Source organism: Bolinopsis microptera, chromosome 10, assembly GCF_026151205.1.
Source record: "Bolinopsis microptera isolate Bmic1 chromosome 10, MBARI_Bmic_1.0, whole genome shotgun sequence".
Lineage (NCBI taxonomy): Eukaryota > Metazoa > Ctenophora > Tentaculata > Lobata > Bolinopsidae > Bolinopsis > Bolinopsis microptera.
In genome coordinates, this window is record NC_087081.1 from 5,627,513 (window position 1) to 5,655,028 (window position 27,516).

Sequence of the window (27,516 nt, forward strand, 5' to 3'; positions counted from 1 at the left end):
ATTGAAAGTATAATAGAACTCTGATGTTGATAACATAGAAGACGTGAATACGTCCTAAGTCAAGGTATTGTTAAGAGTCTAAATGATGTTGCCGACAAAAATTACTCCTAATAATAATACTAACCCAAAATAGGAAAAAGCGCAAAAAATACCGAGGAAAAAAGGCTCGGATGAAACCCAAAGCACCCTGGTTTGATGCGCGTGCATCAATAGCAGCGGAGAACCTGAATCGTCTCTCCAAGTCATACGGAAAAAAACCCGGCATGCCAATACCTTAGAAACAGCTACTATGAGAAACGTCGTATTCACAGAAAAACTCCTCAAACGTAAGAGTCATCCTTCATTATAGAACTTGTGTAAGTGATAGTGAATCAGGTGACAATTTAATTGGGCAAGATTCCAAGAAACTTAAAGAACTGAAGACAGAAGGTAGCTCAAACTCTGACGTCTTGGAATGCAAACTCTGCCAATCTTTAAAGATCAATATGGCAAAAAACCTTCATCGATGAAACTAGAATCGAGCACTGCAGAACGGGATGACTAGGAGTTAATTCCCCCAGCACATACAAACAATCGAGTCGGTCATCGTATAAGAATTAAGAACAAAATAAACGAACAAACGAACAAACGAACAAACGAACAAACGAACAAACGAACAAACGAACAAACGAACAAACGAACAAACGAACAAACGAACAAACGAACAAACGAACAAACGAACGAACAAACGAACAAACGAACAAACGAACAAACGAAAAAACGAACGCTAACTTGTTCCGATGGTAACGTTATAATAAGCAACGTCTATCTGATTAGAACCGTCATCAAGTTGGTAGTTGTACGCTGCACACGTGTACATCCCATCGTGCTCGAAGTTCAGGGCAAACATTACAAGGTCACCTAATTAGATCTAGTGTTAGTCAAACACAAGGAAAATGTTTTATAAATTCTCTTAGTTCAACACAAGGAAACATTGTGGTAAGTTATTTCCTTGCTCAAAAGTATAAGATCAATGACAATAACTGATTGACGTTAAATATCATCAAAAACCATCAAAATCATGATAACTTAACAAGATTATTATATAATATTATATAATAATCTTGTTAAGTTATCATGATTTTGTATAATATATATACTAAATACCTGACACCAATCATGGCAAGCATGGTTCATCGTTACAATTTCTTTACTTTTAAACTTTTAAACTTTAAAAATAAGATGTATCGCAAGCAAAATACTGCCCTCCGTGAGGCTCGAACTCACGACCTTCAGATTATGAGACTGACGCTCTAACCAACTGAGCCAGGAAGGCCTGGTGTTTAACTAAATAAACTGATTTCACACTACTAAATACTCACCAATGTTGATGTTCTCTCCCTCTATGACTCCCGTTCCGTGAGAAACAAACATGTTCTCGTCGTCCTGCAGGAATTTAGGAAATTAGTTAATTAATTGATCAGTTGCATGGAGAGCTATGTTAGTTATCAGTAATAAGATTGGGTGAGGACCATTGTTTCTATTTTTATCATCATTGTTAAAACCTTAACTTTTCCCCCGTTCTCAATATATTGAACCCATTCCCCCGTCCTGGATCCAACTTCAATAGTTGGGGTCTATTTCACTACCTAGAAACCTAAAGGTGCCTTTAAAATTTTCTAAATTTTCTAAATTTTAGAGCGAACATTACAGCCGAGAGGCTTCAGCTTGGATTGTAACTACTAACTGTCCAAGTGTCTACTGGGCGAATCCTTACAGTCAGAAAAACTGCAGACAAGTGACAACTACAAGCTCGACAAGGTTGCCGACAAGTGACAACTACAAGCTCGACAAGGTTGCCGACAAGTGACAACTACAAGCTAGACAAGGTTGCCGACAAGTGACAACTACAAGCTAGACAAGGTTGCCGACAAGTGACAACTACAAGCTAGACAAGGTTGCCGACAAGTGACAACTACAAGCTCGACAAGGTTGCCGACAAGTGACAACTACAAGCTAGACAAGGTTGCCGACAAGTGACAACTACAAGCTAGACAAGGTTGCCGACAAGTTACAACTACAAACTAGACAAGGTTGCCGACAAGTTACAACTACAAACTAGACAAGGTTGCCGACAAGTGACAACTACAAGCTCGACAAGCCTGCCTGCAGTTTAATTACTCTACCGAGGCTTCCTGTGAGCGGGGTATAGAATACTTATCACGTGACTATATTTTGGATACTTATCACTTAGTTTCAATACTTTGTGGGACTCTATCAATCCGGCAAGAGAGACAATAGTGCCTACTTTTATCTATTTATACCCACCACGTACATACCACCATTAGTTAATACTTAACAAATTAAGCTAATCACTCCGCTGACGCTCAAACAAAAGCAAATGGTGACGTGATATAGGGTCAGTAAGTGGAGTTAGTTTCACCGCCTTGGTTTCATTATCGTAGTTCCGCTCTCTGTGTGAAACTGTGTGTATTTTCTGAGCGTGCAGTAAACGTGATAAAAGTAATAAAACGTGATTAAAGTAATAGAACGTAATAAAACGTGATACAAGTAATAAAACAAATTACGAGTTTTGATTCGAAGATATGTGCTGTTCAGTTAAGCGTAACAGATACGTTCTATGCATAATATATTCTTATCAAACCTCTACTGGTTTTATCACACATTACGTTCTACCAGCTGTAACAGGTGTAACACAATTCCGAGTTGACACCTAGACTACAGAAGGGTATTCCAGTCAGAGACATTCCAACCAGAATATATGCTATATGATATTATGCTAAAGTTCTAGATAACAGATAGTGTAACGCAGCTATCTGATCTTTCTCTAAAAACAGAATCATAAGGCTTGCATTCTGCGCCAAATTCTCTTTTCTAAGCAGTATTTCTAAGATAATTTAAATCATAAATACATATATTATTAAGAAATAATTTCAGTACAGAAGGAAATTCTAGTTAGCTTATCTTTCAGCTCACAGAACCTTATTTTTAATACTTTCAACACTATTACTGTGTTTGTGCGAATATGCCTAACATAGCGATTAACAAATAATTTGATATAACGTTATAATTTATAACGAATTAATTTATATAACGTTATAATTTATAACGAATTAAATAACTTGAAATTTAACCAACAGATAATTTGAGCACATTAGATAGAAAAACGGACAGACTTTATTTTTCTTTAAAGATATTGCAAGCCTTGTCGCTGGCTTTGTCACATTACATAATAAACATAGTCTTCACTTTTTAAAGAGATTTTAAGCCTTAACGCACACACTATGATCCTTCCTTGGCGGCTGCCACAGTTTGGGCATGGGAGGAGACCACTCTCTTTTCTTGACACCGTAGCCAGGGACACAGGGTTGCGGGTAGAAGATCTTCGAACAGTTATGTGCGACAGAACCATCTGGAGACGTAGAGTGGAGGAGATTTCGATCGAGCATCGCCCAAAGTAAAGTAAGTATGATGAGAATAACTAGACAAATTTATGAGCCTCCATTGCAAGCAATAAAAACTAAGCGAATATCCAATCAGCTTCCAGCACTGAACTGTAAAACCCCAGAACCATGAATGTCACGTGACTGTTCTAACACATGAGTGTCACGTGTTACTGTCACGTGACTGTTCTAACACATGAGTGTCACGTGTTAATGTCACGTGACTGACTAACACGTGTCAGGATAAATACAGTTTCCACCAACCACTGAACCTAAACAGTACAAGCTGCCTGCCAGACAAGTACACAGGACAACCGCTGACTCCTTCAAGTTAAACTCCTTAACTTGTTTAAGTCTTCAGAAACATTAGCTTTCAGCTCGGTATTTATAGCCTGATTTTCTCACCTTCCATAAAATTAAGATTATTATTATTTCTAGTCTTGTGCCGTCGTGGAATAGGATTACTGTGCCAGTCACAACAGTACTGTGATGGACCATTGCTCACTACATGATATGTTGATAAAATATGTTATTAATTCGATATTAAATACCCCATCTATACTGTGCTAGCATACGGTGTTGAACATTAATAAGCATATTTTGAATAATATTTGAAAATATATAATTATTACATGTTATAACATTCGTTACAGACAGTCAGCCGGGATGTTGTCTTACATTTTAAACTGACATTGCAATAATAATACATATGTAAGTAACAATAATATTTAAGTAATGCGATATTAGATATTATCCTTTTTATGGTCGTGATATAATACATTTGGTGGAATATTAGCATATCTAATAGTATTCGAAAAGTATATATTATTATGTAGCACTTCTACAGACAGCGCTAATATTTAAAATTCACATTTTACACTGATATGGGCTGAAAACTGATATAAAGCATGTAATTAAAGTCTTATCAAATGTCTTAACTGGAATGTCACTAAGTATATTTAATAACATTTGAATAGTATAAGAATGTTTTATAACACCACTGGTAATTGCAGACAGTAGGACGAGCCCTTATATTATCTTACACGACAAAATATGTAATTAATGTAAAAAATATGTAATTAATGCGATATTATAGTCAGGGACGAAACGGAATCTCGTTAGCTTTTCGTGTTAAAAGCGATTTCTCAACGGTTATCACCTCTCTAGATGATTCTTAAAACATTTGGACTTCATTGCATTTTTGAAATAAATGCAATGAGGGCGTTTTCGGCCACACCCTTTTTCAGGGTTTCGCGGTCACTCGAATTTTTGTATTTCGGTCCAGGAAGGTCTTAAAGGCTATTCCGATACACCAAAATGTGCCTAATAGCCACATTTATATACAACTTATCAAGCAAAATATACCTTAAAATGCTTCGTTTCGGAAATATGGCCGAAAATGGTTTTTGGCTTGACGCAGTTCATAATTTCCGTGATTTTTAGCATTTCCGCCTAGGAAGGTTGTAGAGACTATTCTGATACACTAAAATGTACATAATGGCCACATTTATATACACCTTATGAAGCAACATATACCCTAAAAGGCTAACTTTCGAAAATATGGCTGAAAAATGGATTTTTGCCTCGCGAACAATGACAGTATTCACAAATGGGCTATTGGACTGTTAACTAGAAAGGTCTTAAAGACTCATGAGCAATATAGCATTTGTCACAAGATGTAAGACGACTCACTTTGTGTCCAGAAACACCTACAAAAATTGGAGAATGATCTTCTTTATTGGGCATCTCTCTTAATGGGCCAGGACAGCACTCAGCAGCATACTTGTGTCTTACGAAAGGGCAATTTTTCAAAATTACGGTTACTTTAGTAAAGGTCAAAGTAAAGGTCAAAGGGTCAGTTGCTAACAGCAAATTGTTTGCAATTGCCGACTCATGCACATCATATACTCAAAAACGCTCACTTTAGGAGTGATTAGTAAATAAGTTTAACTACTGCATGATTTGTGAAAACTCCAACAATTTTTCCTTGGCACCAATTTAGCCAAAATGTGTGACGTGCCAGACCAAAATTCAACTTCAAATTTTATTCATTCATAACCATGAACCATGACTAAAGTACCTAATAATACCGGACCTAAAATAAATCGGCACTGGATCCGGGCCAGATTGTTGCTTGACCGCTGACCAGTACCCCACTTTATAATTATAATTGACTTCACTGCCTCGACCAATATTGGTCTGTAATCGCTGATTGAGATCTGTTGGTTGCAGTTTAAGTTAGCTCATTTACCATAATAGTAATACCGCAGTGGTTTGGTTCGCATAGATTTTCCCATCGTATGATAATGTGTGTCATTCCCTCGTTTTTTAATCAAGTGGTTACTAGCTAGCTCTTTTGTTATTACAGCTGCCTCGAGATCTTATCTAGGGCACTAATACATTAGTACTAGAACATTAGAACTGTAATTCTAGAACTTCAGATTAAGATTACTTGGCTGAATGGCAGGGCTCGAGATTCGACTCTAAAACGCTCAGTTTAGGAGTGATTAGTAGATAACTACTGCATGATATGCGAAAACTCCAGGATCATGCTTAATCAAAGTGGTACTCGACTTGAACTCAAGTCTTGTTACCTACTGGAGTTTGGGCCACTGAATCGAATACGACCTGATATTAATTTTAGGATGTCGGGAAATTCATTAAGAATTTTATTCTTTGGTTTTTTAATTGTGCTACAAATTCGAGTTTGAGTTGATAACACCGAATTTCCTGTTTGACTCTCAAAGAGAGGAACCAAGGCTTAGGTTCCTCTTTTTGGCTCTGAGATCCAACTTTAAGATCGGACTTCGGAGATCCTCGCGTCGGAGATCATGTAAGTGTAACATCAGTACCGGAGATCAGAATTTTTTGCTTGATATTGGACCTATAAATCTAATTATATATTCGAAACAGCACGGGATGTAACCAAGGTTAATTTAGATAAGATATACCAGCTTTCGGGGTTACAAGACCCCATGAAAGGCAGGCAGAGCATCCTAAATCCTCATGCTATCGTCACGTTGACCATCTATGTCCATACCCCAGCCTCTCATTAAAAAACAGCTATTAGGCCCGATATCCGTCCCTTGTCCCGTAGTGCCCCGTAAGTAAGAGATCGTTCAGATTTTGGTCATTTAGACCCCCATCCCCGCTCTAAAATCCACTTTACCCAAACCTGGAAAATCAGCATCTCGAGACCTTCTATTATATAAACTCTGTGATCCTACTATAAGCTTATAACCTATAAGCCATTGCATGCCAAAATTAAGATTCACCTCAACTGGTGATATGAACCTGGTATGTTACCTGAATGCCCTCAGTCAAATCTCGAACCCTGCTAAGTGCTAATGCTATTCTGCCAAGTAACCTTAATCTGAGATTCTAGCATTACAGTTTTAATGTTCTAGTATTAGTGCCTATGCCCCAGTTAAGATCTCGAGGCAGCTCACAGCTGTAATAAAAGAAGAACTAGCCAGTCACCACTTGATAAAAAACGAGGGAATGACACGCATTATCATACACGCATTATCATATAAAATCTATGCGACTGAAAAAAAGAATATGGGGTCATTCTGAAGTAGGAACCAAACCACTGCGGTATTATAGGAAATTAGCTAAATTAAATTGCGGCCAACAGATCTCAATCCAGGGATTACAGATCAATATTGTTCGAGGCAGCGAAATCAATCATAATTATAAAGTGGGGTACTGGACACTGGTCAGCGCGAGCGGTCAAGCAACAATCTGGCCCGGATCCAGTGCCGATTTATTTTAGGTCCGGTATTATTGGTACATTTATCATGGTTTCATGGCATGAATAAATAAAAAGTTTGAAGTTGAATTTTGGTCAATACATTTTATTTAAATTGGTGCCAAGGAAAAATTGTTGGAGCTGTCACAAATCATGTAGTAGTTATTTACTAATGACTCCTAAAGTGAGCGTTTTTGAGTATATGACGTGCATGAGTCGGCAATTGCGAACAATTTGCTGTAAGATCCTTTGACCTTAAGAAACCGTAATTTAAAAAATTTCCCTTTCGTAAGACACAAATATGCTGCTGTCCTGGCCCATTAAAGAGAGATGCCCAATAAAGTAAATCATTCTCCAATTTTTGTAGGTGTTTCTGGACACAAAGTGAGTCGTCTTACATCTTGTGACAAATGCTATGTTGCTCATGAGTCTTTAACAAACCTTTCTAGTTAACAGTCCAATAGCCCATTTGTGAATATTGTCATTGTCATTGTCATTGTTCGCGGGGCAAAAATCCGTTTTTCAGCCACATTTCCGAAAGTAAGCCTTTTAGGGTATATGTTGCTTCATAAGTTGTATATAAATGTGGCCATTATGTACATTTTAGTGTATCAGAATAGTCTCTAAGACCTTCCTAGGCGGAAATGCCAAAAATCACGGAAATTATGAACTGCGTCAAGCCAAAAACCGTTTTTCGGCCATATTTCCGAAACAAAGCATTTTAAGGTATATTGTGCTTCATAAGTTGTATATAAATGTGGCTATTAGGCACATTTTGGTGTATCGAAATAGTCTTTAAGACCTTCCTGGGCCAAAATACAAAAATTCGCGTGACCGCAAAACCCTGAAAAAGGGTGTGGCCGAAAACGCCCTCATTGCATTTATTTCAAAAATGCAATGAAGTCCAAATGTTTTAAGAATCATCTAGAGAGGTGATAACCGTTGAGAAATCGCTTGTAACGCGAAAAGCTAACGAGATAGCCTTTTAGAACGGTTGGGATCCGACTATTAAATATCCTTCTTAGTCTTCAACATGGAATATCATCACAAACATTTTACAACATCTGAAAAAAAATTATATATTTCTACAGACAGCACAGAGAGCTCTAGCGTTCTAATATTACTTTGTACACAGAATAGTATTATTGGAAATGGGGGAAATATATCGTAACATCCCAAGGTATACTAGCTTACAAATTCTTCATATTATGAAGCCAGGGTGTTGAGTAGCTGCTGGTTAAACTGCTTCCATCCCATTACATAATACCCAATAAATGTATCTAATTATATTTGCAAAAATATCATCTCGCTTTACAAACAGTAAGATAACAGTTGAAAAGTGTAAGTATTACAAATACCACTGCTGCATACAGAGTATTGCTCTACATTATACAGATAAGAATACTCCGAGAGATGATACAGTTGACAGTACTGTCCGATATTATTAGTATAATTACTTATAAGATTTACAGTGCCTGCCAGTCTAGACGTGCTAGAGTTAGTACAGTGTGTAGTAGAATGTGGGGAGGGAACTGATGAGTAAAGTGTAGAACTGATAAGTAGAGTGTAGAACTGATAAGTAGAGTGTAGAACTGATAAGTAGAGTATGAAGAGATAATAAGCAGTGGAGGAACTGAAGTAGTACAGTGCTGAATTTAGTGCTATGGTTAGTACAGTGTGGAGTACAGCGGAGTATTACAGTGAGGACTGTAGAACTGATATGGAGTAGTTAGTGCTGAATTCTAATAATTCTGATAGTTCTAGAACTATTTGTAGAGCTGTTTGTAGATATTTGCGCGGTTTCTGATTAAAAAGGTAGACCTAAAGTTAGAACTGTGTTTGTAACGACAGTACTAACCAACTTGTCAGTCACAGTTACAGGGACAGTTTAGTATTAGCTCTAGAACTATCTCATAGTATCTGTTTGGTTTCTGGCAAAGAACCTTAAATACCATGCAGTATTATAAGAGAAATTAGAGTATTTAATATTGAATTTTAGGAATATTTGGTGGGTTTCTAATAGATACCTCTAAGTAGAGCCCAGCTACAAAACTATCTGCTTATGTTAGCTTGGTCTGTAAAAGAGAAGGTGGACACTAGTGAACTAGCTTGTTGAAGACTAAGAGCTGTGTTAACAGGAGACACACTAAACCATCTTGTTGCTAAACAGTAAATATACTGTATTTTATTGGGAGCTTATATTGCTAGGTTCTTATATTATGACGCAGTCAAACTATCGGACTACGATGTATGGATACTTGCCACCCCATGGCAATATTAAAATATATCGACTCTGTTACATCTTTTCCTCAATAAATGCATTTAATTTTAGCAGTGAAAATAGTTTTAAAATATCAGTGCATCAGTGTCAGTGGCGCGTTGTGTTTAGTGGTAAATAAACCATCTGCTAGAGTTTAGTTTCTGATAGAGAACAGCAAGAGTCTGTATTATATAATAGAATATTCTACATTATATTAAGTAAGAATTATTTGCTTATATTTGATGAATTTCTTATTCAGACATCAGTAAATCACCGCTGTAAATGAACAGCGCTATTTTGTCTGGATGCCGGGATTCTTGAAACATTAAAAAATACGATAGTCTGTGACTCTGTACAGTTGCTATAGTAACAGACACGTGTAATTCGTATTCTAAGTACTAAATCAGTAAATTCAATAACTTTTTGCTTGGTTTCTTAAGAACCGCTAGTAAACTGCAATCAGCTAATATCAGACTAATCAGCTAATTGAAGGCGTGGAGTAAGAACTATGTTTACAAAGGAGCTACTTGACCACATGTAAGAGATATCAGTTTTATAGGTCTGGATACTGTTGGGAGGTGAACCATATTTCTACTGACATGTGAGGGGAGTGTGACGTCACACTCCCTCACGTGACGTCACACTCCCTCACGTGACAACACGCAGCTTTGTAGATCTGGAGGTATATTTCTACTGACACGTGACAGCTATCAACCAATCAGCCTTCAAAAAGAGAATTTAGTTGTAAATTCACTGGGAGCCCTAGGCGGAAGCCGTTACTCAACTGAAGAGATTTACATAGTGCGGACACAAGAATGCTTGCGGAGTCTACCTGAACCATGAGGCATAACGCCAACTAAACTGTCTGTTGCACGTGTCTTGACATTTTTATGACTGACGTTGATTGTAACAACAGTTACAATAGTACAATTTGCACGTTAATGACAACTTTATGACATGTTTATGACATGTTTATGACATGTTTATGACTGTTTACGACATGTTTATGACTGTTTATGACATGTTTATGACATGTTTATGACTGTTTATGACTGTTTATGACCTATTTATAACTCTCTAGTTAATTAAAATATCTTACACCAAAGCAGGCTGAGTTACACTACAAGCTACCATTATAATAATATGTGTTTACTATAAATATGTGTATTATCATAAGTTTAATGTATCCTGTAAAAACAACAAAATATTATAATAGTGTTTTGACAATTAATTATACAGTGTTTTCAAATGCATCAGCACCGGATACACTCCACACTTAGCAGTAGTAGTAGTTATAGTATGCTGCATCTTGGAATGTGGTTTTATATTGGTTTGACAATTGACAATTGACACGTGACAATCTGCATCTTATTTTAATCGTTGCTGAAAGTACGATGCACCTCATCTGAATAAATTCTAACATTTTTATTTTTTATTTTCAAATTTACAGAGTACAGCAATAAATTATCATAAAATAGAACCGTGCGAAAATATTGCCCCCAGCTGTAAAATATACTGAATTGACTTCGTAACTCGTATATTGTCAATATCAGAGAAATTAAAAATATATTTTAATCTACGCTTCATTTCCTTCAGGTTCTGTTAAATCGTAACATGAGTAGAAGTAAAGATTAGACACAGAACACAGTTTATGTCATTAAACGAGAGGAGGCATTGAAGTAACGAAACGAGATGTTGAGTAGAGTTCAGAGTGCTAACGTCATAATTGCAGTAAATCAGAAGTTAGAAAATTGTGTTTTACGGCGGGTGGCTCTGAACATCACGTTTAGCTAAAATGTTCTAAAATGTTCTAAAACACACAAGTTGGGTTAGTGTCTGTAAACACAGCACTTACTCTGTGACTTTTACCACTGATAGTTTTCTAGAGAAAGAAACCCACTAAATATACCTAGTCGAACATTTAGATATATATCTAAATGTATTATATATTATATACAAGCAGAATTTCCCAAGAGGCAGTCAGCCGAGAACAATGGTACCTGAATTCAGCCCCCCCCCCCCCCCCCCCCCCCCCCTTAATGTGGTCATTATATCTTCATCATCTGCATTATTTGTTGTAGAAGGGAGATACATAGTTACACGCCTGTCTCTTAGTCTACATTCAATGTGTCTCGCTGTTTACATTCATATCATTGAACATGACTTTTAGAAAAATTATTTGTTGTTTTCTTTAACCCCTATATTATTATAATATTTATTATATATTTTTTCACACAGTGCGATGATATTTTGTAGACATGTGTGATGATGTGATGTCATAAATTTTACTTTACTTTACTTTCACCATAATCCCATGTGCTTGTACAGCTACAGTGTAAATTATCATTACCTAACCCTCAAATAAACTATTAAATTCACTGTACTGTACCTGATTAATAGGGACATTGTCCTTGAACCACCTTGGTAAAGCAGGGGGGTTAGACGCGGGCATCTTACATCTCAGCACGTGCAGGCGCGCGGTGGAGAGAAGCAGCCTGTCCTCTAATACCGGAAAACCTCGCGTTAGATCTGCGAGGAGGAGGGGCTCAAAGAGATTGGGGTATAATATGTTTATATTTTATCAAGAGGAGCTATTCAGTGAGAAGTTTGGTGTTAGGATTTACACTGTGCGATACAACTTAAGTGCACTAAAATGAAAGCTATATCTCATCCAGAGAAAATCATGATTTTCCCAATTTTTTTATGATCAGTAATATATAATGAACTTACAATTGTCCACGACTTGAAGGTAGATAACATTGCTGTATATGATAACCCCAGCATCATCACTAACAACACACTGGTAATAGGCTGCATCTTCACTGCTTACTTTGGGGATGAAGTAGGATGAGATCTGGGTGTCAGGGTCTGCTTCTACTGATTTTAACTGAAGGAGATGGTAGTTAGTAACAATTAGTAAATATTTTGCTTATTACTAATAACTTATACATGTTATAGTTATAAGTACTATTATCTTAATGGAAGGTGTTGTTTTGAAGTGGTGTACCATTATTTTAAAAACATGACAGCAAGTTATCAATAAGCTTACATCATAGACTAATCGCGAGCATCTCATAATATGCTGTCGAAAATGGCACGTCAGAGAAACACAGACAAGTTAGAGGTCCTATTTAAACTGGCACCACCTTATTATTAGCCAGTGTTTACATTAAAAAATGTCATTCAACAACCTAAACTTTTCGCGTGATAAACCAGTAAACAGGCTTCAGAAATAAATCAATAAATTGCCGAGATTTTTAAACTTGTTCAAACATGCACGGGAACGAATGTTTGAAATTTTAAACTTTTTAGATAAAAACAAACAATTTGGATGGGAGTTTTAAAAGTACTTTCCCATCGTGGCACAGAAGTCCCGGAGAACAATCAGACGACAAAATAGTGTGCGAGATGCTACTACAGCAAATTGTAACATTTCCAACAATGCATTTCACTGATAACGCTTATACAGCACAGAAAAGTTGAATTTACAATAATACTAAATTAAATATGTATATAAATATGAATAACCGAAAGGAAAAACGCACAACACCCGTTTTGCTCAGATCTACCTAGACAAACAGACAGACAGCTGCATAACACATACGAGTGTTACCGTACTGTTAAATGTAAATAAACAAACACACACCTTTAATAGCTTGCTAATTGGAATATCGAAGTGACTGTGTTACCTGTGTGCTTCCGGCTATGTGAATATGAACCACCATGTAATTAACATGTTAGCTTCACTGTGGTTGTCAAAATAAAAACATTGGGTTGGTGTTGTGGCAGAGTATTCTTATCCTTTCCAGTTTCTTCACTAAAATATCTACGAACATGACGTTGCTAAACAAACCCCATTAATGATGTATTTGAAAGTGCAAAGCAAAGAAAATCCCGAATACAACAACTTCATTCAAATCCCAACACCGCAAACTTTGCTTTTACCCTGGTCGATAAGCTGTGGTAAAGATCTGACGATTTCTGACGTGGATTATTAAAAATAGGCCTTTAAAACAAGAAAATTATCTCAGTGATGTTATAAAATTAAAAAAAGCTTCAGCAGAAAAAATTATCATAATATTATCTACTGCTATTATATCAACAGATAAAATTATCATCATATCTGCTATGTTCAACAATTTGATGAAAATGTATACAGGGCGTATTATTTGGTAAAGTCACACTATTTGTTAGTTAACTGTTGAACAAACATAATAAACTACTTACTCTACTCATCATATTATACTGAGGGGAATCTCCCTTGAAGAATGTGTAGGTTAGATTTCCTATTCCCCCATACGCGCCACAGTCTATAGTAGTCGTCATCTGAAAGATATTGTTTCAGTGCCTGGTTCTTAACTCAGCAGATCACTTTTAAGAGGCATTACGTCTTCTAAAACAAAGAAAAAGATTGATTTAAAGGCTAAGATAAAAGTGTACCTCTCTTTTAACTGATTGTTTCTGAGGTTGAAGGAAGAACTGTGGATAGGGCATGGCGTTAGGAGGCACATCTTGTTGGCGAGTGTACCTGAAGTAATAACCTAAAATAGCTTGGACTTTGGAGTTGCTTACTTTTTTAAACACCAAATTTTATTGAAATATCGATCATAGTTCACATTGGAAGAAATAATAAAATAGTGTATAAATAATACATTTACCTTATACAGAGTAGAAGCAAATAGAGGACTTGTAACATAAGCTCATGCCATGACATTTATCTTATCTGCTGTTGAATATTAGAATTATATTAACATCATTTTCAAAAAGTTTGGCTTCATTCAAAAATGTAGGTACACAAGTGCAATGAGAATTCAAGGTAAAGTACCAACAATGGTGTCTGCTATCATCTATACAGTTGGAAATAGAAATAGCAATAAAACAATTTAAATATCATAAAACAAGCTGTATTCAAGGATCTTACAACTTCTTTGCAAACAAAGAATAAGTCACATCTGTAATGAGATGATCCTTGGCAGCTGGATGGAATTCTAAAAAGTCCCGATTTTTAACAAACTCAAATCCAAGACTGCTGTACCACTTTTTTAAAGCTTCTCTCCTAGGGTCTGATACATTAGCGGGGGCTAGAATGTCCAGTAGAACTGTTTGACAGCCATCTGTCCTAGCTAAATCCAAAGCAAAATCAACAAGCTTTCTCCCTATACCTTGTCTTCGAGACTGAGGGCTAACTACCAGCATGGAGAGATCTTTTTCAGTTTCACTTACCCTTACCAACACTACACAGCCAACAATATTTCCTGATTTCACAGCAACAAACAATTCTTTTTTAGCGCAATATAGGTCAAACTCTTTGTCAGTTAATCGTATGCGTGTGTCTTTGTAAATATTTGCTGACATTTTCGTGTAAGTTTTGTTAACCAGGGTGGTTATTGTCTTTTTATCTGACAGATTCCCAGGTCGTATCTTCAAATCGTCTGTACTGTTCAGGTCCATTATAGTTCTACTTATGACGAAAATGGAGTAAAAGCTTTTTTTTAAATATATTTTATTTAAAAACCTGTCTTTACCCAGAAGGTGATTTAAGCGTACTCAGAAATTATACCATAAATTCAAGAAGTATTTTCTTAATGCAATTATTCAAATCAATTTATACAAAAATTCTCTGGGTAAATAACTTAATATATAATATAATAAACCATGTGTTTTACATAAAAATCAGCTATATTTCTTGCCACTGGTTAGGATTTATATTTTTGATGGGGTAAAAACGAAATTAGCGGGGGCTGATTCATTAGCAGGGGCTATAAAGTCCAGTAGAATTGTTTGACAGACAACTGTCCAACTACATCTGTTGCTTGAAACAAGATTAAGACCGGATCTGCTAATTCTAAACATCGCCAATCCATAATCAGTCAAACAACTTGTTCTTTTAAAAGCTTCTATGAGGTACCCACGTATTCGCCACTCAACCAGCGTTGACAAATTGAGGTATTCCTGTCTAGGGCTGTAAGGAAGAGTAACTGTTAGAATCTTAATTCTATTTGTAGCTTGTTTTTGTACTTCATATTACTAACCCTGTATCTCACTTTAGCAAAGGTTTAGTTCCAGTGATTGTATATACAGTGTTGGGGTAAAGGGACTCCAGAAGGCAGACAAGGCTCGACTCCAGACTCTAGTTGAAGTAACAGAAGAGAGAGGAGTGTCCAGTGTTTAGTTGACTCCAGACTCTAGCGAAGCAGAAGGGAGAGGAGTGACGTTGTCGACTCCAGACTCTAGCGTAGCAGAAGGGAGAGGAGTGACGTTGTTTTAGTGATCCCACAGATTCCAGTCGACAGATACTATCTGTGTTCTGTGACGTGGAAAGAGTGGTAAGTAGTTTATAGTTATAGTTTAGTAGTTTAGTCTAGGAGTTCCCGCTTCCTCTTTCACTTTCATTTATAGTTTCACGTGGATTACCTTTCACTTTACTCACGGTAGTTTTCCCCCAGGGTTTTGTTTTTTATTATAGTTATCAGTTCCAGTTTAGTTGAAGTCCTCATCATTCAGAAGTACCTCATATAGTAAGAAGAACATCATCATCAGGAGTAGTAGTTTTAATTTAATAGTAGTTTAATCTAATAGTAAAAAGACATTATTTAATTTAGTTTTGAATTGTGTATTAGTTAGAGCAGCGTGAGTAACTGAGTCACACCAATCACCATTTAATCACTCATTCACTATTTGAGGGTGAGTACATAGAGTAACAAGGTTACATTTGAAACACCATTTATTTGTATCACTTCGAGATGGCCAGGCCTACTCTCATGCTGTCTATATGTGATGATTAACTCTGAAAAACTAGGGACTCGGTGTAGTTGGTGTTGTACACACTGCACTGATAATGATATCACGTTGAACGTGTAATGTAAATATAGTGTGGATACATGCGAATATATATTCTAAATAACCATTTATTTGTATAACCTCTTTATTCATCTAATTTGTATTTATAATAATTGAGTATTATTTGTTATTTAATTAACCCAAGAACAGGGTTCCAACAGTGGTAGCAGGAAGAACTACGTTACACCGGACCGTATTTATTTTTTGTATATTTTAACTAACACTTAACACCTAACACCCGATTTCAGCTTTCAGATTCTTCTACATCCATCATGGGAAGTGACAAAGTACCTGTTCTCGATGAGAAGTCCAACTATTCAGATTGGAAACGGAGAGTTCAGTGGTGGAAGAAGGTAACCACGGTCAAGCCTGAAGCAGGAGCAGCTGCATTAATCATGCATATGTCCGGAAAGCCAGAAGCTGTGGCTATACAGCTAGACGTGGATGAGTTATCCAAAGATGGAGGAATAGATGTTCTCATTAAGGAACTGGATAAGTTATATGAAAAAGACCAGACACAGTCAGTCTTTACATCCATTGACAGTTTCATGAACTACAGAAGACCCAAGGAAGTGACCATGGAAGAGTATGTGAGAGAATTTAGCCATCGTTACAAGAGCCTTGTGCAGAAGCGTGGTACTACTGTGGTATTTGAAGATGGAGTACTAGCGTACTTCCTTTTACATCATGCTAATCTCTCGGACCATCAAAAGACGTTGATCAGGGCAACGGTCTCTAAGTTAAGCTACGAGAATATGGAATCCCAGCTTAAGAGAGCATACGGAGAAGATTATACTAATACATCTTCTTCTTCATCAAGCGCAAGCGGCGCAAGCGGTGGAACATATGCCATCGGAAAACCAAAGATTAAAGAAGAGCCTGTAAACACGTACTTCCAACAGTACGACGTCAACAAATCTGAACACTTTGATGAATTGTCATACCCATCAGCCTCAGAGCCTGAGTTCGAGGTAGAGTATGAAGGGGATGACCAGAGCAACCAGGAAGAAGATCCCCAGGAAGTCTTTTATCAACAAAGACATCAACAGCACAGGGATTTTTACTCATCTAAAAGACCTTTTAGACCAAGAACCTTTGGACAAAGACCCTACAGTCAAAGACCTTTTGGACAAAGATCCTTCGGACAAAGAACCTTTGGACAAAGACCTGCATTTCAAGGACAGAGTTCAGGGAACGTGTATCAACAAGCTCCATTTAGACCCAGACAAGGAGCACAAGAACAACGATCAGGACCCTTACGTTGTCATATTTGTAAGGAAACAGACCATATAATGAGAGACTGTAAGTACAACACATTTGGAGGGAAGAAGCTTGCATTCTTTGAGTCTGATTTCCAACTAGAAGACGAAGACGAGTGCCTCACGTATCTTATGGGAGAATCGACAAATAGAGCACTTTTAGATACAGGTGCTAGTTCCACAGTGTGTGGAAAGAAATGGCTGACAGTCTTCGAGGAATCTCTCACATCAGCTGAACATGAAGAGGTCAAGGTGACTCCTTGTGAGAAGAATTTTCGTTTCGGGGATGGAGATGCAGTTACAGCTAAGATACAGAAAGAACTCCCAGTAACAATATGTGGTCAGAAAGTTACTTTAAGCGTGTTTGTTGTGGATAATGATATTCCTTTGTTACTGTCCAGAGAGTCTATGAAAAAGATGAAGATGAAGATCGATAATGAAACTGACAAAGTGTATGCCCTTGGAGGAGAGGAGAATCTAGTGATCACCAAGTCAGGACACATGATGATACCCATAGGACGATGTGAAAGTTCTATCAGCCAAACAGATTTGTTGGACACTACAGAGCAGCACCTCACATTCCATGTCAGTACCGACTCAGTGAAGTGTGCTGAACATCTGCATAAATATTTCGCCCATGGTTCTACGTCAAAGATCATTCAGTTTGTAAAGACCATGCAGCTTCCGAATGAGAAGGAGATACTGAATGCACTCAGAAAAGTGGAAGGTTCGTGTGATTTCTGTAAACAACATAAATCCAAAGAAAAGCCACATCGCAAAGTAGCCCTACCAATGGGACAAAAGTTCAATGACGTCATAGCTATTGATTTGAAGATGCTCAACGGTGGACAGTGGATCTTGCACATAATAGATCCTGTTACTCGCTATGCTGCGGCTGCAGCCATAAAGAGTAAGGAAGCTGATGAAATAATGACTAAGTTATTTGACAAGTGGATTGTTATTTTCGGAAGACCTGGACTCATTTTGTCAGATAATGGTGGTGAGTTCAATAATGAAAAGTTTCTGGAAATGTGTGCTGTATTGAATATCAAGGTTAGAACTACCCCAGCGGAGTCTCCTTTCTGCAATGGTACGGTAGAAAGACACAACGGTTTGTTGTCAGAAATGATAGAGGCAGTTCTCAATGACACTAACTGTAACATAGACATCGCTATCTCGTGGGCGATTAATGCTAAGAACTCACTAGCTAATGTTTATGGTTTTAGTCCACATCAACTAGTGTTTGGTCGCAATCCTGAAATACCCGGAGTTTTACAGAACACAGATCATCTTCCCGCACTTAATGACGAAACCAGCAGTAAGATTCTTGCCGACCATCTTAATGCTCTAGCAGCAGCTCGGAGCAGTTTTATCAAGTTGGAGAACACTAGTAAGTTCAAGAGAGTGTTACAGGAAAGAGTACAAGATGCAGCATGGAATCATCAGTACGTGAGTGGAGATCAGGTGTATTATAAGAGGACTAAAGTGAAAGGACCTTGGTTAGGACCAGCGACAGTTGTTGGCCACTTAGCAAACCAAGTACTTCTCAAAGACGGAGGTTCACTGATAAGGATACACCCATGTAAGATTGTCTTGAAGTCATCAGCTGACAATCAGGTAGAGCAGGGACAAGAACCTACGAAGGTTGATAACAGTTCACAGACACCAACAAAGTGTCATCAATCTGGAAGAACCAATCATGCAGCAGAGAGGAAGGTCTGTCGTGTTTTAGAGAAGAATATTGCATCGCCATGGTCACTAAGTGATGATGAAAGTGATCAAGGGGAGGAGTTAGAAACATTCAATGGAGGTGTACAAGACAATTTGCCAGAAATTGAGCCAGATAGTGTGCTAGAGGAACATGGAGCTGTGAGCTCAGTTTCAGGGAGCGTGAATCAAGTCAGTGAGCCAGAAAGTGAGACAGAATTAGAGTCAGATGACCATGGAATTGTAAGTTCAGTTGCAGGGAGCGTAAATCAGTCGAATTGGGAAAGTGTGTGTCAAGCCGGATCAGGCGTGAAGAAAAAAGTGAAGAAAAATGACATTATCAGGTTTAAATCCTCGGAGAGTGATGAATGGAATAATGCCTTGGTGATAGGTAGAGCCGGGAAACCTAAAAGAAAGAACAAAGATCTGTATAATGTACGACTGGACGAGTCAAACGGTGAACCCGTATCAGTTGATTTGGGAAACTGTGTACAATTGGAGAGGAGTGTTCAAGAAACGGTATTGTTTTTTCAGGAAAATGAAGAAATAATATTCCTAACTTCCCGATTACCTGACGAGGAAAAAGTGAAGAGGGCAAAAGAAGTAGAACTACAAAAGTTCAACGAGTATAATGTCTTTACAGAAGTTAAAAACATCGGACAAAAGACCATCTCGTGTAGATGGGTAGTAGCCGAAAAGGGGGAGCTAGTGAAAGCAAGACTTGTAGCCCGTGGCTATGAAGAGTTTTTGCAGAGCAGAGTAGATGCACCTACAGTCAGCACGGTTAGCTTACGTAGTTTGCTTACTATCGCAGCCTCTAATAAGTGGAAGATACAGTCGTTTGATGTTACGAGTGCGTTTTTACAAGCTGAAGATCTGGAGAGGCCAGTTTATATCAATCCTCCCTCTGAGGCACGCAAGAGTGGTATAGTTTTTTTTTTTTTTTTTTTTTTTAGAGAGGCTGGGCCATGATAGCCCACGAGAGGATAGCATTGAGATGCTCTGCCTACCTCTGGGGTGTGGCAACCTTGGGGAAGGTTGCCGGTGAGATCAGAGTGATTGGTGGAGGGTGGTGTAGGATGCTATATGAGTCAAAATGATACGCTTAAATGCCAGCTGAATTTGGAAAAGTAAAACGAGACGAGACAGCATATGAGATAATACTTTAAGTCACCCCGGTCTGATCCAGCTCTTCCGGCACAATTAAGCGTTTGGTGCGGTTTGTGAAATTGACAATTGTGGTGATGTGTTGGTTGTCGAATATGTCATTGACAGAGAGGTAGTAGTCCTGGAAATATTGACCTCTAATTTGGGCAATAGCCGGACACTGTCCAAGGAAGTGTGAGACAGTTTCCTCTCCGTCCCCGCACATAGGACAAGCACTGGTGTTTGATTTGCAAATGGTGTGAAGGTGTTTATTTAGGCCGCAGTGACCCGTGATGAGGTGAACTGCAGTTCTGTAATCTTGTCTGTTGTTGCTGAGTGTAGTGTTGAGGTTTTTGATGATTTTGGCATGCTTGTGGCCGAGTGTCAGTTTGGTGTGTCTGGGACCGTCAGTTGACCAAGTTTCCTGATTCAGTCTGTTGACTTTGTTGTCGATTTGACGCTTGATGTAGGATTGTGGAATTGGACACTTCAAAGTGGATTCACTGATAGTGCCAAGCTTGGCCAGCTCATCTGCTTTTTCGTTCCCCCACAATCCGATGTGTGCTGCAATCCATCGTATATCTAGCGTGTTGTTGGATCCGAGTGAATTAAGAGAGTCGTAACAGTCTCTTGTAGTTCTACTCCGCGTTGAAAGTGCGGAGAGAGCTTGAATAGATGATAGACTGTCAGACCATATGATGATGTGTGTGTTGGTATATGTAGATAGATATTTGCAAGCTTCAATGATGGCGGTGAGCTCTGTTTGGTAAACAGTGCAATAATCAGGGAGCTTGAATGATCTTTCTTCAAGGGTGGTGTTATTGTTGTCAGTTGTGATGATATAGCCAGCCCCGCATCCTGAGTCTGTGAGTGACCCGTCAGTGTAGCAGGTGATCGTTTCACTGGTAATGTTGTCGATGGTGTTTTGAAGTGAATTTCTATATTCAGTGGTATCGGCTCCAGGAGTTGTGACGGTGAAGTGCCGTCCCAGCATCATGGTTGGTGTTGTTAGGTCTCTCGTTGCTCTAGGTGGGATAATGAGGTCTGCCATGAATTGTTTGTTGATAGTGGTATGATTTTTGATAGTTCCCTTCCTGAAAGCGATAGTTTCAAGAGTGAGGCTGCCATAAGCTTGTAGCCTGGCCGCACCCTTTGCTGCTTCGCCTTGCAGGAACAGTATGATGTCAGAAGTGTCGGTGAGGTGATTCAATGCGATAAAAGGTGTGCTTGGCATGGCACCAGACATCATTCTGAGTGCCAATGCCTGAACACGTTTGAGTTTCTTCGCGTTATAGTCCGTTTGAGTGGCCCTGATCCATATACTACAGCAGTAGGATAGGATTGGACGGATGACAGCCGTGTACATCCATTTGCATGTTTTGGGGCTCATACCCCATGTGGGGCCGACAGCTCTTCGACATTGCATGAGGGATGCCGTGGCTTTTTTGGTGGTGTTGATGATATGTTCATTGAAGTTGAGTTTGCTGTCCAAGGTCACTCCTAGAAATTTAGCAGACTTGGAAAGACCTATAATGTTGTTGCCAACTGTTATAGGTCTTAGAGTCCACTTACTATTCCAGGTAAACATGACTATCTGAGTTTTAAGGGCGCTAATAGATAGCTCTTTGGTTCTGCACCAATTTTCTATCGTTTTAATAGTTTTGCATGTTCGGTCCCAGATGATGTCTAAATCATCCCCTTCCGCTAGAGACAACAGATCATCCGCAAAGGCTTGCAGGTAACCCGGGATGTCTTTTGCGGTAAAGGAAAGGAGATCGTCGACTACCAGGTTCCAGAGAAAAGGAGAGAGAATGCCTCCTTGGGGGCAACCTCGCCTGATCCGTACCCTTCTCGACTTATCCTTATGATTTAGTGTGATGAATCGATTGGTTACCATGTTGATGATCCACTGTGCTGTAGCCAAGTCCACTTTCGTAGCCTTGACTGCTTCAGAGATAGCCTTGAACGAGACATTATCGAAGGCGCCCTCTATATCTAGAAAGACACCTAGGACATATCCTTTCTTGGCTATTCTGCGCTCAATGGTGTGAGTAACTTTATGAAGTGCCGCTTCTGTGGAGCAGCCCTTCTTAAAGCCGAATTGTCGTTTGTTGATATCATTAGCTATGTTGAGGTCATGTTGCATATGCCATAAGATCACTTTCTCCTGCAACTTTAACATCACAGGCGAAAGAGTGATCGTTCGAAATGACTTAGCTTTGTTGTAGTCGGTTTTTCCAGGCTTAGGGAGAAAGATTCCAAGAGAGTCCCTCCACAAAGTTGGGATGTGTTGCGTTTCATGGTTTTTTGTCATAATGTTTTTTGTTATGTCTTTGATATGAGCCCAGGCTTTCTGGAATATGATAGGTTTTAGAGTGTCAGGTCCTGCAGCCTTCAAGGGATCGAAGGATAGGAGAGCCTTTTCGATTCTTTCAGGGCTGTAGATTTTGTCTAGTAAGTCTGTGGAGATGGGTAAGGGGCAGAGAGGCGGAACTGGCGGATCAGTAACACTCTCCTTGAAGTGGGTTTGTGTCATGACCTCCAGTGTCTCCTCTGCGTTTTTGGTGAGTTCGCCATTTGGTTTATAAACGGCTTCAAGTTTGTTATTGGTGTCAGTACAGGTTTTCAGAATCTTGTTCATCCTTCCAGATTCCTTAACCGATTCTGTGTCTGCGCAGAATTTCCGCCACGCATTGCGCTGGGAGTTGGACAGGATCTTGTTGTATTGCTTGTTGCTTTCTCTAAGAGCGAGCCACGAAGCATCAGTTTTGATTCGACGAGCTGTGATGAGTTTGCGTCTTATACCCCTCTGTGCTTCCTCAACTTCTCGAGTTAGCCAGGGTGGTTTTCTGACAGCGCTGGAGATGTAAGTAATGGGACATGCCTCCTCGAAGGCCGCTCGGAGAGCAGTATTAATGGTGTTAACTTTGTGATCAATGTCGTGTGGTGTGTTAACGCAGGTGTTGTGGAGATCATTGTTGTTGTAAAGAATCTCGTCAAATTTCGCCCAGTCAGTGTTCTTGACTAGGCGTATTTGTCTTGGTTCTTTTTTGGGACCAGAAGTAATGTCGAACATGATATATCTGTGATCGGAGTTTGAGTAAAGATCACTAACGTGCCAGTTACTGATCAGTTCAGCCCCCAGTTGGTTGGTAATAGTGAGGTCAATGATGGAATTATGACCTCGTGAGTTGAGGAATGTTGGAGTTGAACCTTTGTTGGAACAGGAGAGCCCTAGCGACGAGAGGAAATCAAGTAGTTCCTCTCCTCTTCTATTGCACAACCTGTTACCCCAAAGAGTGTGTTGGGAGTTGGTGTCGGAGCCTATTATGAGTGGTATTTTGTTGTCTATAGCGTATTTGGCTAGAGGTGTGGTTTCGTGGGATGGAGCTGGTCCATTAATATCCATGTACGAAGCTGCCAGAATTACTTCTGTCGAGCTAAGTTGAATCTTAATAGCAACTTGATCTGGGGTTGTAAATTGCGATAGTTCCCAACTTTTTTCAGCTAGGTTTTTGTGTATTACTATGGCGGCACGGGGCCTAATGTCCCCAACTTTGTAATAATACTCGGTTAGTTCTTTGCTTATTGGTGGAATTAGGTGTTTGTTATTAGTGTATGGTTCAGTCGCTAGTACAATAGGATTTTTCCTGCCATGAGTGTTCACCAGCAGGGTTTTCCAAGCGTTGTACTTGCGTTTAAGGTTGATTTGAGTAACAGAGTAATATTCATGATGAGTTTTACCTGTTTTTTTGGTATTGGGGACGTGGCGTGCAGCACCTGCAGTTACCCTCACCGGTCGGGTACTAGGACCTTTTGGATTGGGCACTGTGTCGGGGGGCTGGTCGAAGTCGAATAGCAGCAGCCAGCGTCTCCGGGAGAAAACTGTGTTTCTCTAAGAATGTCTCACCCGAAGGTGAGACATCCACCCAGATCCGCTGCCCCTGTTTAAACTCCGTCGACGGGCCCCCACCTTCATGTAGCTGCACAGCCACTGCCTCCCAGATGTTGGTGATCTGTATCCTATTCCACGGTGGGGTAGGATTGAGAGATAATGAGTTGTTGTGTATCAGGGAGATAATGTGCGCGTTCCCGCGCAATGTTGTTGAAATAGGTCCTTTAATCACAATAATGTCTGATGTTAAGCGTAAATCAGGAAACCTGATCCGCTCTGCGAAAATCAATGTCCCATCTGCGTTAGGCAGTTGATACATCTCATTACCGCTATCAGTCATGATTGTTTTGTAAATCCGGAGTTGTAGTATAGGGGTAATAGTGGTGGATTCCTTGGTGGTTGCTGAACGAGCACAGCCCCGATTGAAACCAGCACCCTCGCAGCAAGGCTGTGAAGCCTGTGCAAGTGTGCCAATCCCACACGAGGCCGGCTCGGTCCCGCCTCCTCCACTGGTAATCCGGTGTTGTAGTGTAGGTGTAATAGTGGTGGATTCCTTGGTGGTTGCTGAACGAGCACAGCCCCGATAGGAACCAGCACCATCGCAGCAAGGCTGTGAAGCCTGCGCAAATGTGCCAATCCCACACGAGGCCAGCTCAGTCCTGCCTCCTCCACTGGTAATCCGGTGTTGTAGTGTAGGTGTAGTAGTGGTGGATTCCTTGGTGGTTGCTGAACGAGCACAGCCCCGATAGGAACCAGCACCATCGCAGCAAGGCTGTGAAGCCTGCGCAAGTGTGCCAACCCCACACGAGGCCAGCTCAGTCCTGCCTCCTCCACTGGTAATCCGGTGTTGTAGTCCAAGTGTATTAGTGAGAGTTTTAACACTTTCTGCGTATCGTAGAAAGATGTTTGTTTTACTACCGCGACAGTAATGATATGCCGCTAATAAGGTAAGGGTAAAACGGGTGCTAATGATCGGTATTAAGGGCCCGACCTTGAAGTACACACCCTGAACTTCTAAAACCCTATATGCTCAGGTGTGAGTGAAGGCTGTGAGAGCTCCAAAAGAAAAAGGGATCAAATGAGGTAAAGGAAGACGGTTGGCACGTGCGACCTACGTTCAGTTTTGCTCAGCTGAACAGTACAGCTTAGTCTCGGCTGGACTTGTGATACCGATTAAGCCCCCTTACCACGGCAAGGTCATTTGCTTTGGATAAAGCACCATTACCAATCACTATAGGTGAGAGAAACAGGATAGGATTGGGTCCTGGGCAGTAACTCCAGAGCAAATGGGCAGAGTCATAAGTGGTGCTCTAGTGCTCAGGATTGACTCTGCCGCTGTACTTTAAATCAATAAGTACCTACACGTGTGACAGACGCCCCAGCCGACAAGCCCCCCGATGCGATGCATGCGAGCCCAGAACAGAGTGCCTACACCCAGTAGCACGCCATGCTAAGACAACGCCGCCAGCTATCGACCCGGATGCTATCCCCACGAGCTACCTAGCGACTTTCGTCGCTTGGGTGCTCAATGTGGACTGCCTCCGTTACGACCACCAGCTTCGCCACTCAGCCCAGCGGTCCCCTGGCTTCAGCCATCCACCCCAGTCTCAGCACACACCACACTAGGAACCACCAACCAGCACATCCAGACCCACATGCCAGGCCTCATCGAAGCTACCTGGTCTTTTGCCCGGAACCAGACAAAAGGGGCAAGAGTGGTATAGTGTGGCAGTTGCGTAAACCGATGTATGGCCTAGGCGACAGTCCTAGGAATTGGTACTGCACATTACGAGATCATCTGCTACAAAACGGATGTGTGGTTTCTAAGTTAGATAAAACACTTTTCTGTTGTTACGAGAATAATAAACTGGTTGGATTACTCGTTACACATGTAGATGATGTGTTATATGCGGGGACTACTCGTTTCAAAGAATGTGCTATCAAAACCACATTTGAGAGATTCAAGATCTCTAGTTATTATAGAGACACTTTCAAGTACCTTGGTTTAAATATAGAGCAGGATCCGGAGAATCATGCTATTACTATGGACCAACGGGAGTACTCAAAGCTGGTTAAACCAGTTGTCATAGAACCATCGAGACGGAAGAACCCTGAGGATGGTTTAACAGAGAGTGAGAAGACGCGTTATCAAAGTGCTTTAGGAAAGCTGCTGTGGCTAGCTGGGAGAACTAGACCAGATTTATCATTTGACACCATGGAATTGTCTACAAGGTGTAAAACTCCGAAGATTAAAGACTTACAACAACTGAATAAAGTGATAAAGAAAGTACATGACTACCCTTCTAAGATACATTTTAAACCCCTTAATCTTAAAAGTGAGGATTTGAGATTAACTTTCTTTTCAGACGCGTCACTTGGAAATCTGCCTAACAGCGGCTCATCTAGAGGTTATGTTATATTGCTTGGAAACCAGGCAGGAACTGTGAACTTGTTAAACTGGTCAGCGAAAAAGATAAAAAGGGTCGCTCATTCGGCCTTCGCAGCTGAGACCTTGGCGTGCACAGATGCAATAGCCGATGCTGTATACTGTAGACAGCTGTTCAGCGAGATCTTGTATAAAGATCCACGTAGTGAAGTTATTGAGATTCATGGTTACGTAGATAACATGCAACTTTTTGAACAGATCTCAAGTACGAAACAAAGCATAGACAAGAAGATCAGATTGGACATAGCAGAGATACAAGAGTCAGTTCAGACGGAAATTAATAACATACGGTGGATTCCTACGGATCACATGCTCGCGGATTGTCTCACAAAGAGAGGTGCAGACTTCAGCAAGCTCGCCCAAGTCATAGATCAAGGATACTGTGAATATGTCAAGAGAGAGTAGAACTGTTTTGGACTTTATGTTGTGGAAAAGAGAAGGAATATTTTTGCTCAAATTATTTGTTGTTTGAAATGTCAATTTGGTTAAACAATAACTTTTTAACGTCATTTGTAATAAACTTTTAACTTTAAATGTGTGTGTATATATTAGTATTGTTAGAATTACCAACTTTGTAACGAGTCATTTTTACATTTTTAACCTTTCAGAGACTTTTAACATGCACGAGGTGTTTGTATTTAACAATCTTTTAAACATTTGTAACTCTTTACACGTATATTAATTTTGTGTTTTTATGTTCTAGAGAAGTTTCTCGAACAGAAGTTTTGGGAAGGATATTTTGACAATTTTTTGTCGTTAGTTCATATCT

At 39.6% G+C, this 27,516-nt stretch overlaps 1 protein-coding gene and 1 non-coding gene across 2 annotated transcripts; both read right to left on the reverse strand.

Moving 5' to 3' along the window:
• Positions 1-766: 766 nt before the first annotated feature.
• LOC134822268 (cell adhesion molecule DSCAM-like) lies at positions 767-14,182 on the reverse strand. Its single transcript, XM_063833175.1, has 7 exons — positions 14,113-14,182; positions 13,895-13,982; positions 13,682-13,780; positions 12,185-12,341; positions 11,844-11,983; positions 1,362-1,425; positions 767-900 (listed from the first exon to the last, which is right to left on the reverse strand). Exons 1-7 carry the CDS (start codon positions 14,166-14,168, stop codon positions 767-769), a joined length of 738 nt encoding a protein of 245 aa, XP_063689245.1. The 5' UTR covers positions 14,169-14,182.
• Trnam-cau (transfer RNA methionine (anticodon CAU)) lies at positions 1,242-1,315 on the reverse strand. Its single transcript has one exon. It is a non-coding gene; the product is annotated as a tRNA-Met (tRNA).
• Positions 14,183-27,516: the final 13,334 nt, after the last annotated feature.